Source organism: Xenopus laevis, chromosome 5L, assembly GCF_017654675.1.
Source record: "Xenopus laevis strain J_2021 chromosome 5L, Xenopus_laevis_v10.1, whole genome shotgun sequence".
Taxonomy (NCBI): domain Eukaryota; kingdom Metazoa; phylum Chordata; class Amphibia; order Anura; family Pipidae; genus Xenopus; species Xenopus laevis.
The window spans coordinates 158,670,637-158,686,687 of NC_054379.1; the positions used below are offsets into that span (position 1 = coordinate 158,670,637).

The 16,051-nt window shown below is 40.0% G+C and overlaps 1 protein-coding gene across 4 annotated transcripts in view; it reads left to right on the forward strand.

Annotated features, from left to right (window-relative positions):
• The window catches only part of pla2g7.L (phospholipase A2 group VII L homeolog), a 30,348-nt gene extending 14,677 nt beyond the window's left edge, over positions 1 to 15,671 (forward strand). For all 4 annotated transcript variants that reach the window (XM_018264073.2, XM_018264071.2, XM_018264072.2 and 1 more), the window contains 8 exons: positions 1,670 to 1,763; positions 4,016 to 4,084; positions 7,506 to 7,635; positions 9,553 to 9,666; positions 9,932 to 10,023; positions 11,248 to 11,418; positions 12,041 to 12,189; positions 15,107 to 15,671. In XM_018264073.2, the coding sequence (XP_018119562.1) occupies positions 1,670 to 1,763; positions 4,016 to 4,084; positions 7,506 to 7,635; positions 9,553 to 9,666; positions 9,932 to 10,023; positions 11,248 to 11,418; positions 12,041 to 12,189; positions 15,107 to 15,213 (926 nt within the window). In that variant the 3' untranslated portion in view covers positions 15,214 to 15,671. The remainder of the gene's footprint in view (positions 1 to 1,669; positions 1,764 to 4,015; positions 4,085 to 7,505; positions 7,636 to 9,552; positions 9,667 to 9,931; positions 10,024 to 11,247; positions 11,419 to 12,040; positions 12,190 to 15,106) is intronic.
• The last annotated feature ends 380 nt before the right edge of the window (positions 15,672 to 16,051 follow it).

Sequence of the window (16,051 nt, forward strand, 5' to 3'; positions counted from 1 at the left end):
TGCTGATAAATATGGTTATTACAAGCTATACTTGGCCTTTTAATACAGCTGTGTAACTACAGATAAACGACACTCTAACCAATCAATAACCTGACAAAATGAACCTTGAATTGCTGCAGGAAGTTGTAATTTGGCCAAAGCTGGAAAGTCTCCACCTGAGAATCATTCCCATAAAAATTCTTACGTCTGCATCTCTTCACAATGCAAAAAAGCAAATGCTGCGAATGGGAAATATGAGGATTTCCGTCTAATAAACCCCCCCTCCCCAGGGGAATTTTGAAGTTTGAATTGAAAACAAGAGTGTGCCTGTTTCTCACTGCATTGCATGAACTTTAACAATCAGCAAAGCACATGTGACTCACTGCCTTAGGGTCAGGCCAAACGAGCAGATTCGGAGAGATTAGTCGCCCCAGCGACAAATCTCCTCTTCTTCGGGGCGACAATCTCCCCAAACTGCCTTCCCCCTGCCCTCCACCGACTAAAATGAAAATTGCCTGCGGCAATGCACACGTGACGCTTCGTTTTCCAAAGTCGTCCAGAGTTTCCGGCGGAGGACAGGGGGCAGGCAGTCCATGGAGATTGTCGCCCCAAAGAAAAGGAGATTTGTCGCTTGGGTGACTAATCTCCCTGAATCTGCTTGTGTGGCTTGACCCTTAAAGGGGAACTTTGTGAAAATGATAAGTTAATATACAGTAAGCTTCAGCTCACCGAAATAAGACACTTCCTAATTGCAATTAATTAAAAATTCTGTACCATTTAAAAAATAAAAAAATCAAGTTACGCTTCAGAATCTCACTCTCCACAACCTGTCACTCTTCATGCTGAGTCTGGATCAGATTTTGAGGTTTTGAGGTATGTCTAAGGGTAGTTCCCTTTCTTAGCAGAATAAGTCAAATAACCAACTCCAGCACAAACAAAAGGTAACAAAATAACAGACTCTGGCAAACACCCTGCACACACAGAAACAGCATTTCCATTAGAGACGGTTACTTTTAAAGAGCGAGCACCTTCGTTTAAGGGTGCAACCCCCCCCCCCAAAGCATGAATTAGACCGAACTGTCAATCAAAAACTGACTCCTCCTACTGCAAGGAGACGGAATAAAAAGGGACAGGTTGATCAGAGAGGGGAGAATGAAGAGTAACTTGATTATTTCATAAATTGTACAGAATTTTTTATTGATTTTATTTAGAAAGTTTCTTATTTCAGCAAGCTGAAGCTTATATTAAGGTTTCATTTTCACGATCATTCCCCTTTAATGGTAGGGGGCACTTCTTGTTCTTGGCAAATGCCCCCACATAATACAAATGTGCTCCTGCACTGACACACACACATATAAGAACATGCACCTCAGACCTCTTACACAATGGCAAATACCTAGACAAGCACAATGATACACACCCACACATTGCACAGATGATTAGGTGATACAGTCAGAGGCTTGGCCTACTCTGCATGCTGAGACATATACATACAGGCATCAGCAACTAAAACACACACACAAAGGATCAGTGCTGGGGCTCATTATTGTCCAAGCACCAGTTCTCAGGGTTACACTGTGTAATCAAACTACCTGTGTGTAGCTATAACCTCGGTATAGATGAAGCTGTAGCTGAAGTCAGTGCCACAGTGCAATCACTCATTGCAATTCTGCCTTGTCTCTCCCTACAGGATCAGTGAAATCCCCTGCAAGATGGAACGCACCTTTCAAACCGGGGGAAAAATATCCCTTGATTATATTTTCCCATGGGTTGGGAGCATTCAGGTAATAGTTAAACCAAAATATATACGACTTTTGAAATGTTGAAAGGCACAGGGATACAGATACAGGAGCTCGGGGAATGGCGCTAAGCTCAGAAAATGGATGCAGTTTGCCATGTTTTGCAATTTGTGTCCTGCCCTGAAGAACTGACACAGGTATGCACCGAATCCAGGATTCGGCCAGGATTCCGCCTTTTTCAGCAGGATTCTGATTCAGCCAAACCGAATCTGAATCCTAATTTGCATATGCAAATTAGGGGTGGGGAGGGAAATTGCGTGAAATGTTTTCCCCTTCCCACGCCTAATTTGTATATGCAAATTAGGATTCAGTTTGGTATTCAGACAAATCCAAAATAGTGGATTCGGTGCATCCCTACTCTACATAGTAAGTTAGGTTAAAAAAAGACACACGTCCATCAAGTTCAACCTTTTAAGTCTATATATAATCACTTGCTAAACACCATCCAATCCCTTCTTAAAGGGATGGTTCACCTTTAAGATAACTTTTAATATGTTATAGAATGGCCAATTCTAAACAACTTTTTAATTGGTTTTCACTATTCATTTTTTATAGTTTTATAGTTATTTGCCTTTTTCTTCTGGCTCTTTGCAGCTTTCAAATGGGCTTCGCTGACTCCCTTCTAAAAAATAAATCCCCTGTAAGGCTACAAATGTATTGTTATTGTTGCTTTTTATTATTGATCCTTCTATTCAGGTCCTCTCCTATTCATATTCCAGTCTCTTATTCAAATCAGTGCATGGTTGCTAGGGGAATTTGGACCCTAGTAACCAGATTGCTTAAAATGCAAACTGAAGAGCTGCTGAATAAAAAGCTAAATAACTCAAAAACCACAAATAATGAAAAACCAATTGCAAATTGTCTCAGAATATCACTCTCTACATAATACTAAAAGTTATCTCAAAGATGAACAACCCCTTCTTATACCTATCTAATGTATCAGCCTGTACCACTGACTCAGGGAGACAATTCCACATCTTCACAGCTCTCACTGTAACAAACCCCTTCCCAATATTTAGCCTCTTTTCTTCTAATCGGAATGGGTGACCTTGTGTCAGCTGGAAAGTCCTACTGGTAAATAAAGCATTAGAGAGATTATTATATGATCCCCTTATATATTTATACATAGTTATCATATCACCCCTTAAGCGCCTCTTCTCCAGCGTGAACATCCCCAATTTGGCCAGTCTTTCCTCATAGATAAGATTTTCCATACCTTTTACCAGCTTAGTTGCCCTTCTCTGTACCCTCTCTAATACAATAATGTCCTGTTTGAGTGATGGAGACCAAAACTGTACGGCATATTCTAGATGGGGCCTTACCAGTGCTCTAAACAGTGGAAGAATGACCCCCTCCTATGCCCTAATCTCTGTGCTGAGCAGTGTGAATACAGTGCTACCTATGTTGGGCCCACTGTATTCATGGGGGGGTGGTGGACATTTGAGAATCTTGTCTTCTACCTGTCCCCTAACTTGTAAGTCATTCAGGCGTGCAAGCTACGGAGCAGTGGTGGGCACTAGGTACAGAGCACAGCCAGACCCCTGATGCAAGTGCTTTTTAAATTAGTGCTATGGGTGCACTTTTGTGCTCTGGCACTTTGGTTTCAGGATCAAAGTAAATGACCCCTAATGTATCAATTTGTCAACTAAAAAAATAAGATAATACTAAAGAAATTGGACCCAGGCTGTTATTTATATTGTCAAGAAGAGGCTTCCAACTTTGTGCTTGTGTATTTAGTATACAGACAGTGCCTATAGGAGCTTTCTGACCTGGGCTAAAGTCGAACTTTACCTTTATTTGTTCAGCAAGTTATGCCTGTGACTCCCAAAGCTACTGCACCACCAATGAGCCTGTGCTTTCATAAATACCAGAGGCAGCTCAGCAGGAGAGGGGAAGGGGTGCAGGTGTAAAGACGAAGAATTAACCCTTCATATATTAGAAATACTGTACTTTTTTATAATATTTTGTGTTTTATATGTATAGACTTCGTTGAAGTTATTGTTTATAGTCAGGCTAGTAGCGCTGTCCTAATGAAGACTGTGGACACTTTTTTATTTGCCAGCAAATATAGTGCATGTAGCTCCTCTTCCATGTTTATAAGTAGAAAAGTTATTTACATATACATTTTATACTGTATGTCTATTATTCCTATTTAATATATTAAATGCTCGGTGCAAATTACTATTTTAGCATGTTCTTCTCCATTCAGTAATTAACTGTGCCCCATTCTGTTACAGGACCCTGTATTCTGCTATATGCATTGACCTGGCATCTCAAGGCTTCGTAGTTGCTGCGGTGGAGCACCGGTAGGTACAGGGCCAAATTTGAGAGCACTGTCCCTTTGTTACCCCTGGAAGACTGAGTGCAGGCGATTGTTATGGCAGGTGCTTCTATGGCACAACCAGGTGGCTAAAGGTGACCATATCCAGGCAGATTTAAAAGAACACCAAAAATGAAAGTGTTTCAACAGAATGAAAATAATGTTATGTTGCACTAGTACAAATGGTGTTTGATTCAGAAACTCTACTATAGTTTATATAAACAAGCTGCTGTGTAGCCATGGGAGCAGCCATTCAAGCACAGGATACACAGTAGATAACAGATAAGTACTACTATAGTTTATATAAACAAGCTGCTGTGTAGCCATGGGGGCAGCCATTCAAGCACAGGATACACAGTAGATAACAGATAAGTACTACTATAGTTTATATAAAGAAGCTGCTGTGTAGCCATGGGAGCAGCCATTCACGCACAGGATACACAGTAGATAACAGATAAGAACTACTATAGTTTATATAAACAAGCTGCTGTGTAGCCATGGGGGCAGCCATTTAAAGTCGAAAAAGGAGAAATGGCACAGGATAGACAGTAGATAACAGATAAGCTCTGTAGTATACAATGGGATTCTTCAGAACTTATCTGTTATCTACTGTGTATCCTGTGCTTAAATGGCTGCCCCCATGTCTACACACCAGCTTGTTTATATAAACTATAGTAGTACTTATCTGTTATCTACTGTGTATCCTGTGCTTGAATGGCTGCCCCCATGGCTACACAGCAGCTTGTTTATATAAACTATAGTAGTACTTATCTGTTAACTACTGTGTATAAACTATAGTAGTACTTATCCGTTATCTGTTGTGTATCCTGTGCTTGAATGGCTGCCCCCATGGCTACACAGCAGCTTGTTTATATAAACTATAGTAGTACTTATCTGTTAACTACTGTGTATAAACTATAGTAGTACTTATCCGTTATCTGTTGTGTATCCTGTGCTTGAATAGCTGCCCCCATGGCTACACAGCACAGTGTTTAATGAAATGCCTGAACTGAAGCCAGGCTGATACTGCCTTTAAGGTTGTCTTACACTGGTAAGAGCTGCTCAGTACAATGATCTGTGCCTGTATAATGATCCGTGTACTATCAATATCAATCAGTTTGGGATTGGGCTGTGCCCTCTCTGTGTGTTTGGCCCCTGGGCTTACTGGCTAGTGTGCCTGATGGGCAGGGACTTAATTACAGAGGAAGCAGACCCTGTGGCTGCAGGGGGGGGCCAGGAATTATAGGGGGACCCATGAGGCCCTAATTAATGAGCAATTTCAACATTTATTGGTAAAACAGGACAACCTCTGGATATGTTGGGGCCCTAAAATTAATTTGCTGTGGGGCCCAGTAACATCTAGTTACTCCACTGCTGAGGGGCCCGTGTATGGCCGCCATTATTCTTCCAGGATCAAAGCCCTATCACCATGTAACTATAGGAGCTCTGTACATTGCCCTTTAACCAGCTCCTGCACTGGCTTCAGATAATAACATTGCTCCAGTGTCAGTTCTGCTTTACTGGTTTCCATGTAGTATAAACACACAGTGGTGCAATATTATCAGATCTGGAAACAGGAAGTCTTTTCAATTTCATCAGCCGACTCATTACAACATTACAACAACTGCATCTTCCTATTTGTGTCTGATACGCCGAATGGACCCTCTACATATATTTGTTTCAGGGAAACCAGTTTGGGGAAGTCTCTTCTAAAAGAGAACACAAATTTATATTCCACTAAATCTGAGTAAATACTCAGTGCTATTGTCTATTCTGTGGGTGCGTTGGGCTTCTCTCTTGGTTCAGGGCAGAGACACAAGTGGAGATTCAGTCGCCCAGCAACAAATCGCCTCTTCTTCGGGCAACTAATCTCCCTGAATTGCCTCCCCGTCGGCTAGAATCTAAATCGACAGTGGGATGGCACTCGGAGCTCTTAGTTTTTTTCGAAGTCACCTAAAGTTGCCTCACGAGGAAACTTCGGAAAACGAACACTCCGAGTGCCATCCCGCTGTCGATTTAGATTCTAGCCGACGGGAAGGCATTGCGGGGAGATTAGTCGCCCCAAGAAGAGATGATTTGTCGCTGGGCGACTGAATTTCCCCAAATCTCCACTTGTGTATCTGCCCTTATGTTCCTCTTGGTTTATGCACGAGCTTCTTTTTTGTCTTGTCACGCAGTGAACTAGATCTCTAGTGTGACTTAAAGGGGACCCGTCACCCAAAAAAAAGATTCCAAATCCTATTTTATCACGTTAGTCAAGCAAAATGAACTTTAATTACACTATAAAAATTATTTGAATCTTGTTTCTACGGATGCACTGGATCCAGGATTCGGTTGGGGATTCGGCCAGGATTCGGCCTTTTTCAGCAGGATTCGGATTCGGCCAAATCCTTCTGCCCAGCCGAACCGAATCCGAATCCTAATTTGCATATGCAAATTAGGGGCGGGAGGGAAATTGCATGACTTTTTGTCAGAAAACAAGGAAGTAAAAAATGTTTTACCCTTACCACCCCTAATTTGCATATGCAAATTAGGGTTCGGGTTCGGTATTCGGCCGAATCTTTCACGAAGGATTCGGGGGTTCGGACGAATCCAAAAAAAGTGGATTCGGTGCATCCCTACTTGTTTCCTTCAGTCAGGGGATTTATAATTATAACAAGCAGGCAGGAGCCATTTTGTGGACACTGTTATTAAGACAAGCCTTGTATCATCTCAGAATCTTGTTTGTGCACCAGAATGGGGGACCTGATGTCCATCCCCATGTCCTGGCTACACAATTAAACAGTGAAGAGAACGAGGGAATGTGGGGAGAGCAGTGACATGTAGGAAGTGCTGAATGGAAAGTGAAAGTAATTGCCTAAGGCATAGAGGAGGGGCAGACAATATTTGATTGACAGCTGAGATTTTTAAATGAGCTTACAACAGCTATGAATGCTTTAATAAAAAATTAGATTTCATGTTTAATTTGAAAAGGACTTTTATTACACAGATTTTTGTGTCTGGGCGACAGGTCCACTTTAAAGAGTCACTTATTTTATTATGTAAATACCTGGGGGCTGTGCAGTGCCTTTATGTCGGCAATGGTACTGTATCACCAGAAATCCTTATTAGAGGCAAAACAATCCAATTGGGTTTATTTAATGTTTATATGATTTTCTAGTAGACTTAAGGTATGAAGATCCAAATTACAGAAAGATCCATTTTCTGGAAAACCCCAGGTCCCGAGCATTTTGGATAACAGGTCCCATACCCGTATATATTAATGAAATAATCTTTAGAAGCAAAAAAAAAAAAAAAAAGGTTTTCAGGTGCAGTTTTATTTTAATTATATCAATTGAACACCTTTTATATGAACAAATGGCGAGGGCCAGTTCTACTTCACAACTTGTTTTGTTGCTTTTTGACAGCGATCGATCGGCCTCTGCAACCTACTACCTGCAAGAGAGGTCGCCGAGTGACCCGTCTCTGGAAGAGGTTTGGCTCTACAATAAGATCCTAAAACCAGGGGAAGATGAATTTCCTCTGCGTGTTCAACAGGTATTTAATATGTATTACTGAGTCACATTCCTGTATATACACTGAAATGTGGTATATTTTGGCACTGAATAAATACATGTAATATAATAAACAAAAGCAGTAATAGCCGTCATTTCGCTTAATGACATCTTCAATTATAACTGGGACTTTGTAATTGTACCAGCACTCGTCCCACATAACTATATATACAGGTATATATATAGAAATGATATACCCCTACTTTAAAATAAAGGAATGTTTGGAGTTTCCTTATCCATAAAAAAACTTAACATACAGAATTTAAGAAATCTTCAGTGACTTCTAATGTTCTTATAATACACAAGAGCCATGAATATCCTGTAAATTATATTCTTGTAAATGGTGCTTAGTGATGTCATTTCTGTCACATGACTCACTGAAACCTGTGTATTATAATATATTATGATAAATAAAGTACCCCCTGCTGCAAAATATGAGGATATTAGAAGTCATTGAAGAGTTCCATGATCTGTATAAAAACACTTGGCCTTCAGCCTTGTGTTTTTATATGGTCATGTAACTCCTCAGTGACTTATAATATCCTTATATTTTACACTAGAAGGTACTTTATTCACTATATAATCTACAGTACGAGGTACATTATCCCTTATATGCAGCGTTCCCTGTGCCTTTATAAGGTCACAGAACCGCTCAGTGACTTCTAATATCCTTATCATTTACAGTAGGGGGTACATTATCCCTTGTAATACATGAGTGAGACTCAGAGTTCCCTGTATAACTCAGCCTGCAGCCTTGTGCCTTTATATGGTCACAGAACAACCCCTCAGTGACTTCTAATATCCTTATCATTTACAGTAGGGGGTACATTATCCCTTATAATACATGAGTGATACTCAGAGTTCCCTGTATAACTCAGCCTGTAGCCTTGTGCCTTTATATGGTCACAGAACAACCCCTCAGTGACTTCTAATATCCTTATCATTTACAGTAGGGGGTACATTATGCCTTATAATACATGAGTGATACTCAAGAGTTCCCTGTATAACTCAGCCTGCAGCCTTGTGTCTTTATATGGTCACAGAACCCTCAGTGACTTCTAATATCCTTATCATTTACAGTAGGGGGTACATTATCCCTTATAATACCTGAGTGATAGGATTTATAATACAGGGGACCTCATTTTAGAAAATAAATTATTCCCTAAGCACACATACAAGAATGCATTTATAAAAGTATTATAACATGATCTAAACAGGCCTATGAATACAGCGATCTGCCATTACATGAGTAATACTCAGAGTTCCCTGTATAACTCAGCCTGCAGTCTTGTGTCTTTATATGGTCACAGAACAACCCCTCAGTGACTTCTAATATCCTTATCATTTACAGTAGGGGGTACATTATCCCTTATAATACATGAGTGATACTCAGAGTTCCCTGTATAACTCAGCCTGCAGCCTTGTGCCTTTATATGGTCACAGAACAACCCCTCAGTGACTTCTAATATCCTTATCATTTACAGTAGGGGGTACATTATCCCTTATAATACATGAGTGATACTCAGAGTTCCCTGTATAACTCAGCCTGCAGCCTTGTGCCTTTATATGGTCACAGAACAACCCCTCAGTGACTTCTAATATCCTTATCATTTACAGTAGGGGGTACATTATCCCTTATAATACATGAGTGATACTCAGAGTTCCCTGTATAACTCAGCCTGCAGCCTTGTGTCTTTATATGGTCACAGAACAACCCCTCAGTGACTTCTAATATCCTTATCATTTACATTAGGGGTTATGTTTGTTTTTCTATAGCTCTGGGGAGTGTAAATAAGCAGGGAGTTGCAGTTATAAACAATCTGAACCAAATACTATGTACAACAGGGACAAACAAATTGCAATGTTCCAAAATGTTTACATTTAACTATTTATGCTCCAGGTCAATCAAAGAGCTGAGGAGTCTTTACGAGCCCTAGATATTATCCTCGACTTCAATGCTGGGAAGCGCACAGCCAACTTATTGCCTTCGGATTTTGACTGGAGCTTATTAAAGGTAAATTAGATTTTTTTTTTAATTCAATGCCGATGAGCTCAGCAATGGTTACTTGACAATGTTAATGAGAATCAGTGTCGTGTAATCAATTGTGCAAAGTTTGCCCAGGTCTAGTAACCCATAGCAACCTATCAGATGTTTGTTAGATGACCCAGTAAACGCTGCCGGGTGATTGGTTATTATTTGTTTTTTTGAATGATGCACATATGGGAAGTTGTTAAGCCTGACGGAACAATAATAAAATTGCTACAACTTGATTTTGCAGGAGTCTATTGACGTGCAACGAATAGCTGCCGTCGGCCACTCGTTTGGAGCTGCAACTGCAATAAAATCTCTGGGCCGTGACTCCAGATTCAGGTCAGTAAGGGGGCCGTCTCATTAACTTTCAGTAGCGGGGAAGTTCTGTCGATCATTAACATGACAGTTTGTTGCACGCCAGCAAGAATTGGGTTGAAGTCCATTGATACTGTAAGTACAACAGAAACCGTAACCTTGCAGAATATCTGGCAGCACTTTTATATATCCAGTGGGTTTGTGATGTTGATTAACGGGGTGGTTCACCTTTAAGTAAACTTGGGGAGGCCCATTTATCAAAGGTCAAATTTCGAATTCATGTGAGTTTTTTTTTTTTTTTACTCTAATAAATTCGAATTAACACAAAATTCGATTGGGAGGTTAATTAAGATAAAATTAGAACGCCTAAAACTCATAAAACAAATTTTACCGACTTGAAAACTCGAATGGAATTAGATCTTAAATCGACTAATTCAGTTTTTTCTCAGAAAAAAACTCGAATGTCAGGAAGGCTAGTAGTAACATCTTCAAACGGGTCACTGGACCTCTCGAATTCGAATTATTACCAGGGTAAAGGTTTGATAAATCTCGAATTTAGAATTCGAATGGAGTTTGGATTATTCCCAATTTGAATTTGTGAGTTTTGTTCAAAACAACAATTCGAATTTCCTATTCAACCCTTAATAAATCTGCCCCTTAGTGTATTATAGATTAGCCAATTCTAAGCAACTCTTCTATTGGTCTTTATTATTTATTTTTTACCGTTTTTAAATGATTTGCCCTCTTCTTCTGACTCTTTGCAGTTTTCAAATGGGGGTCACTGACCCCATCTAAAAACAAATGCTCTGTAAGGTTACAAATGTATTGTTATTGCTACTTTTTATTACTCATCTTTCTATTCAGGCCTCTCCTATTCATATTCCAGTCTTGTATTAAAATCAGTGCATGGTTGTTAGGGGAATTTGGTTGCTAGGGGAATTTGGACCCTAGCAAATGATGGCTGAAATTGCAAACTGGAGAGCTGCTGAATAAAAAGCAAAATAACTCAAAAACCACAAATAATAAAAAATGAAAACCAATTGCAAATTGTCTCAGAATATCACTCTCTACATCATACTAAACGTTAATGTAAAGGTGAACAACCCCATTATGTGTGAAGCTGGAGAACAAGCAGGTACTCAGATCTGTCTGTAGGGACAACCCACAGTGCAGTACTATAATTGGCCAGTGTGATGTTCCTTCCAGCCTGCAAGAGACAAACTAATGGCATTTTCTCTGTGCCTGTAGGTGTGGGGTGGCTCTGGACGCCTGGATGTTTCCCTTGAAAGACGAAATCTTCTCTAACATCCACCAACCCGTGTTATTCGTGAACTCGGAAAAGTTCCACTGGGTCAATAACATCTTAATCATGAAAAAAATGGACTCCACCAGCGTTGAGAGGAAGATGATAACAATTAAGTAAGTAAAGACCTATAGATTAGGCCGTGGAACAATCGTGGTCTGACACTTGGGAAGGGTGGGTGCTGCCTACCAATCAGAGAGCAGTTTGTCCCGCTGTATAAGTAGGGTTGCCACCTTTTAATAAAATGCTGGTGGTGGGGGCGGGAGCAAATGGGCGAACCGTGACTTAAAAGGGGGCAGACTGTGATGTGAAAAGGGGCGGAGGGTGACATAAAGGGGCGGCGCCAGAATGGGCGATTGGCCAGAAGGTAAATTTTGAGTGGGTTGGGGTTGGGCCGAGGGCTTTTGTTTGGAGTATTACAAATTTACTGGCAGCTGCATTGCCGGTAAATTTGTAATACCAGCCCCCGGCCTTGGCAGGTGTTTTACCGGCAGCCAGGTGGCAACCCTATGTATAATAGGAGACAGAAGGTTGCCATTCAAGTAAAGGGCAAGCGGAACACCTGGGGTGCCATTAGCCTAAACACGTTTTATTTACTTGACTTAGATTTGAAGCCTCTGCTCTGTGGCCCTAAATGAAAGCTGTCAGTCAGCAGAGCGGCTTCTCTTTTGGCTCACAGGATCATGTGCTTCTACAAATTGCTGTGACTACTGATCAGCTTGTATTGTTTCCTTGCAGGGGGGCCGTGCACCAGAGCTTCCCAGACTTCACATTTCTGACTGGTAATGTACTTGGGAATTTATTCAAATTAAAAGGAGAAATCAATCCTTACGTGGGGATGGATATAATAAACCACGTCACATTAGCCTTCCTGCAGAGACACTTAGGTGAGTGCTAGCCAAACTCCCTCTTGTCTGTACAATGTTATGGATACTGTGTTCTGTAATTCTGTCTGCAACTGGTTAAAGGATTAGTAAACCATTCAAATAAGTGAATATAAAATTGATGAGGTTGTTTTACTAAGAACTTTTACAATGTACATTCATCATTCCTAGGTATTAAAGGGATACTGTCATGGGAAAACACATCAGTTAATAGTGCTTCTCCAGCAGAATTCTGCACTGAAATCCGTTTCTCAAAAGAGCAAACAGATTTTTTTATATTTAATTTTGAATTCTGACATGGGGCTAGACATATTGTCAGTTTGCCTGCTACCCCCAGTCATGTGACTTGTGCTCTGATAAACTTCAGTCACTCTTTACTGCTGTACTGCAAGTTGGAGTGATATCACCCCCTCCCTTTCCCCCCAGCAGCCTAACAACAGAACAATGGGAAGGTAACCAGATAGCAGCTCCCTAGCACAAGATAACAGCTGCCTGGTAGATCTAAGAATAACACTCAATAGTAAAATCCAGGTCCCACTGAGACACATTTAGTTACATTGAGTAGGAGAAAAGTAGGAAATTGCCAGAAAGCAGTTCCATCCTAAAGTGCTGGCTCTTTCTGAAAGCACATGACCAGACAAAATGACCTGAGATGCACCTACACACTAATATTATAACTAAACAAAATACACTTGCTGGTTCAGGAATGACATTTTATATTGTAGAGTGAATTATTTGCAGTGTAAACAGTGTCATTTAGAAATAAAAACTACATCATAAAAATCATGACAGAATCCCTTTAAGGGATACATGTTCTGTTAAAGGAACAGTAACACAAAAAAATAAGTGTTTTAAAGTAATGAAAATATAATGCAGTGTTGCCATGCACTGGTAAAACTGGTGTGTTTGCTCCAGAAACACTACTATAGTTTATATAAACAAGCTGCTGTGTAGCAAATGGCGGAAATTGAAAAAAGTCTATATGGCACAGTTTAAATAGTGGATAACAGATAACACCATTATGTTCTACAGAGCTTATCTGCTGTGTAACCTGAGCCTTTTCTCATTTGAATGGCTGCCCCCATTGCTACACAGTAGCTTATTTATATAAACTATAGTAGTACTTATCTGTTATCTACTGTGTATCCTGTGCTTGAATGTCTGCCCCCATGGCTACACAGCAGCTTGTTTATATAAAATATAGTAGTACTTATCTGTTATCTACTGTGTATCCTGTGCTTGAATGGCTGCCCCATGGCTACACAGCAGCTTGTTTATATAAACTATAGTAGTACTTATCTGTTATCTACTGTGTATCCTGTGCTTGAATGGCTGCCACCATGGCTACACAGCAGCTTGTTTATATAAACTATAGTAGTACTTATCTGTTATCTACTGTGTATCATGTGCTTGAATGGCTACCCCCATGGCTACACAGCGGCTTGTTTATATAAACTATAGTAGTACTTATCTGTTATCTACTGTGTATCCTGTGCTTGAATGGCTGCCCCAATGGCTACACAGCAGATCATTTATATAAACAATAGTAGAGTTTCTGAAGCAAACACACCAGTTTTACCTGTGCAGGGCAACACTGCATCATATATATTTTTTGATGTTACTGTTCCTTTAACATGGATGAATTTTGTTACAACAGCACCACCTGCTGGTCATTTTCTGACCCATCTGAACACCAAGTAGTCGAGAAAGTTTTCAGGAGAAAGGAAGAGGCTGCTCTGATTTGAGAAAGAGTTCTATTTTTTTCCTAAGTAGAAGAACATCAGAGCAGCCTCTTTCTTTCTCCTGACAACTTCCTTGACTACTCTGAGTTCCCTGTATAACTTGGCCTTGTGCCCTTTATATGGTCACAGAACAACCTCTCAGTGACTTCTAATATCCTTATCATTTACAGTAGGGGGTACATTATCCCTTATAATACATAAGTGATACTCAGAGTTCCCTGTATAACTCAGCCTGCAGCCTTGTGCCTTTATATGGTCACAGAACAACCTCTCAGTGACTTCTAATATCCTTATCATTTACAGTAGGGGGTACATTATCCCTTATAATACATGAGTGATACTCAGAGTTCCCTGTATAACTCAGACTGTAGCCTTGTGCCTTTATATGGTCACAGAACAACCCCTCAGTGACTTCTAATATCCTTATCATTTACAGTAGGGGGTACATTATCCCTTATAATACATGAGTGATACTCAGAGTTCCCTGTATAACTCAGCCTGCAGCCTTGTGCCTTTATATGGTCACAGAACAACCTCTCAGTGACTTCTAATATCCTTATCATTTACAGTAGGGGGTACATTATCCCTTATAATACATGAGTGATACTCAGAGTTCCCTGTATAACTCAGCCTGCAGCCTTGTGCCTTTATATGGTCACAGAACAACCTCTCAGTGACTTCTAATATCCTTATCATTTACAGTAGGGGGTACATTATCCCTTATAATACATGAGTGATACTCAGAGTTCCCTGTATAGCTCAGCCTTCAGCCTTGTGCCTTTATATGGTCACAGAACAACCCCTCAGTGACTTCTAATATCCTTATCATTTACAGTAGGGGGTACATTATCCCTTATAATACATGAGTGATACTCAGAGTTCCCTGTATAGCTCAGCCTTCAGCCTTGTGCCTTTATATGGTCACAAAACACCTCAGTGACTTTTAATATCCTTATCATTTACAGTAGGGGGTACATTATCCCTTATAATACATGAGTGATAGGATTTATAATACAGGGGACCTCATTTTAGAAAATAAATTATTCCCTAAGCACACATTCAAGAATGCATTTATAAAAGTATTATAACATGATCTAAACAGACCTATGACTACAGCGATCTGCCATTATATCAGAAATATCTATAAAATGTTGTTTATTTTATTTTTTGCTCTTTAGATCTTCAGAAAGACTTTAACCAATGGGACGATTTAATCGATGGTAAAGGGGAGTTTCTCATGCCTGGCACCAACCTTGATTTGCCCCCAGCAGAGACTCCCCAATGACACTCACAGGGAACCTCCTACAGAAAAGACTTTGGACTTGGTGCTAAACTTTAATATTGTGACACCACTCTGCCCCCTAGTGGTAGAGATGGGGATGAATCACTAACTCAGTAACAGACTTGTGACACTACAATTTTTCTCTCTATTCAGAGGGCAATTTACCCTTTTACATTGGACCTGCCCTGGTAAATGCCAGAGGGGCTGCTGTAAGTTGCCATATACATGTTATATTTAGTGGGCTAGTAGGGGGCTGTTTGGGCCATCAGAGCCTATTTTGATTCCCAGTCCAGACCTGATACAGAACATGTACTAATGCCGGGCAGGTTCATGGTCCCATTAAAGGGGTTGTTCACCTTTTCTATAACTTTAGTAGGATGTAGATATTGATATTCTGAGACAATTTGCAATTGGTTCCCATTTTTTATTATTTGTAGTTTTTGAGTTATTTCGCTTTTTATTCAGCAGCTCTCCAGTTTGCAATTTCAGCCATCTGGTTGCTAGGGTCCAAATTCCCCTAGCAACCATGCATTGATTTGAATAAGAGACTGGGATATGAATAGGAGAGGACTGAAAAGAAAGATGAATATTAAAAAGTAGCAATAACAATACATTTGTAGCCTTACAGAGTATTTGGTTTTAGAAAGGCCTTATTTGAAAGCTGGAACGAGTCAGAAGAAAAAAGCAAATTAAAAAAAAAACTATAAGACATAAATAATGAAAACCAATTTAAAAGATGGTTATAATAGGCCATTCTATAATATACTGAGGGGGTTATTTACTAAACTCTGAATGCAAAAATCACGAATGATTTTTTTTCTTTTTTATAAAATCTGACTTT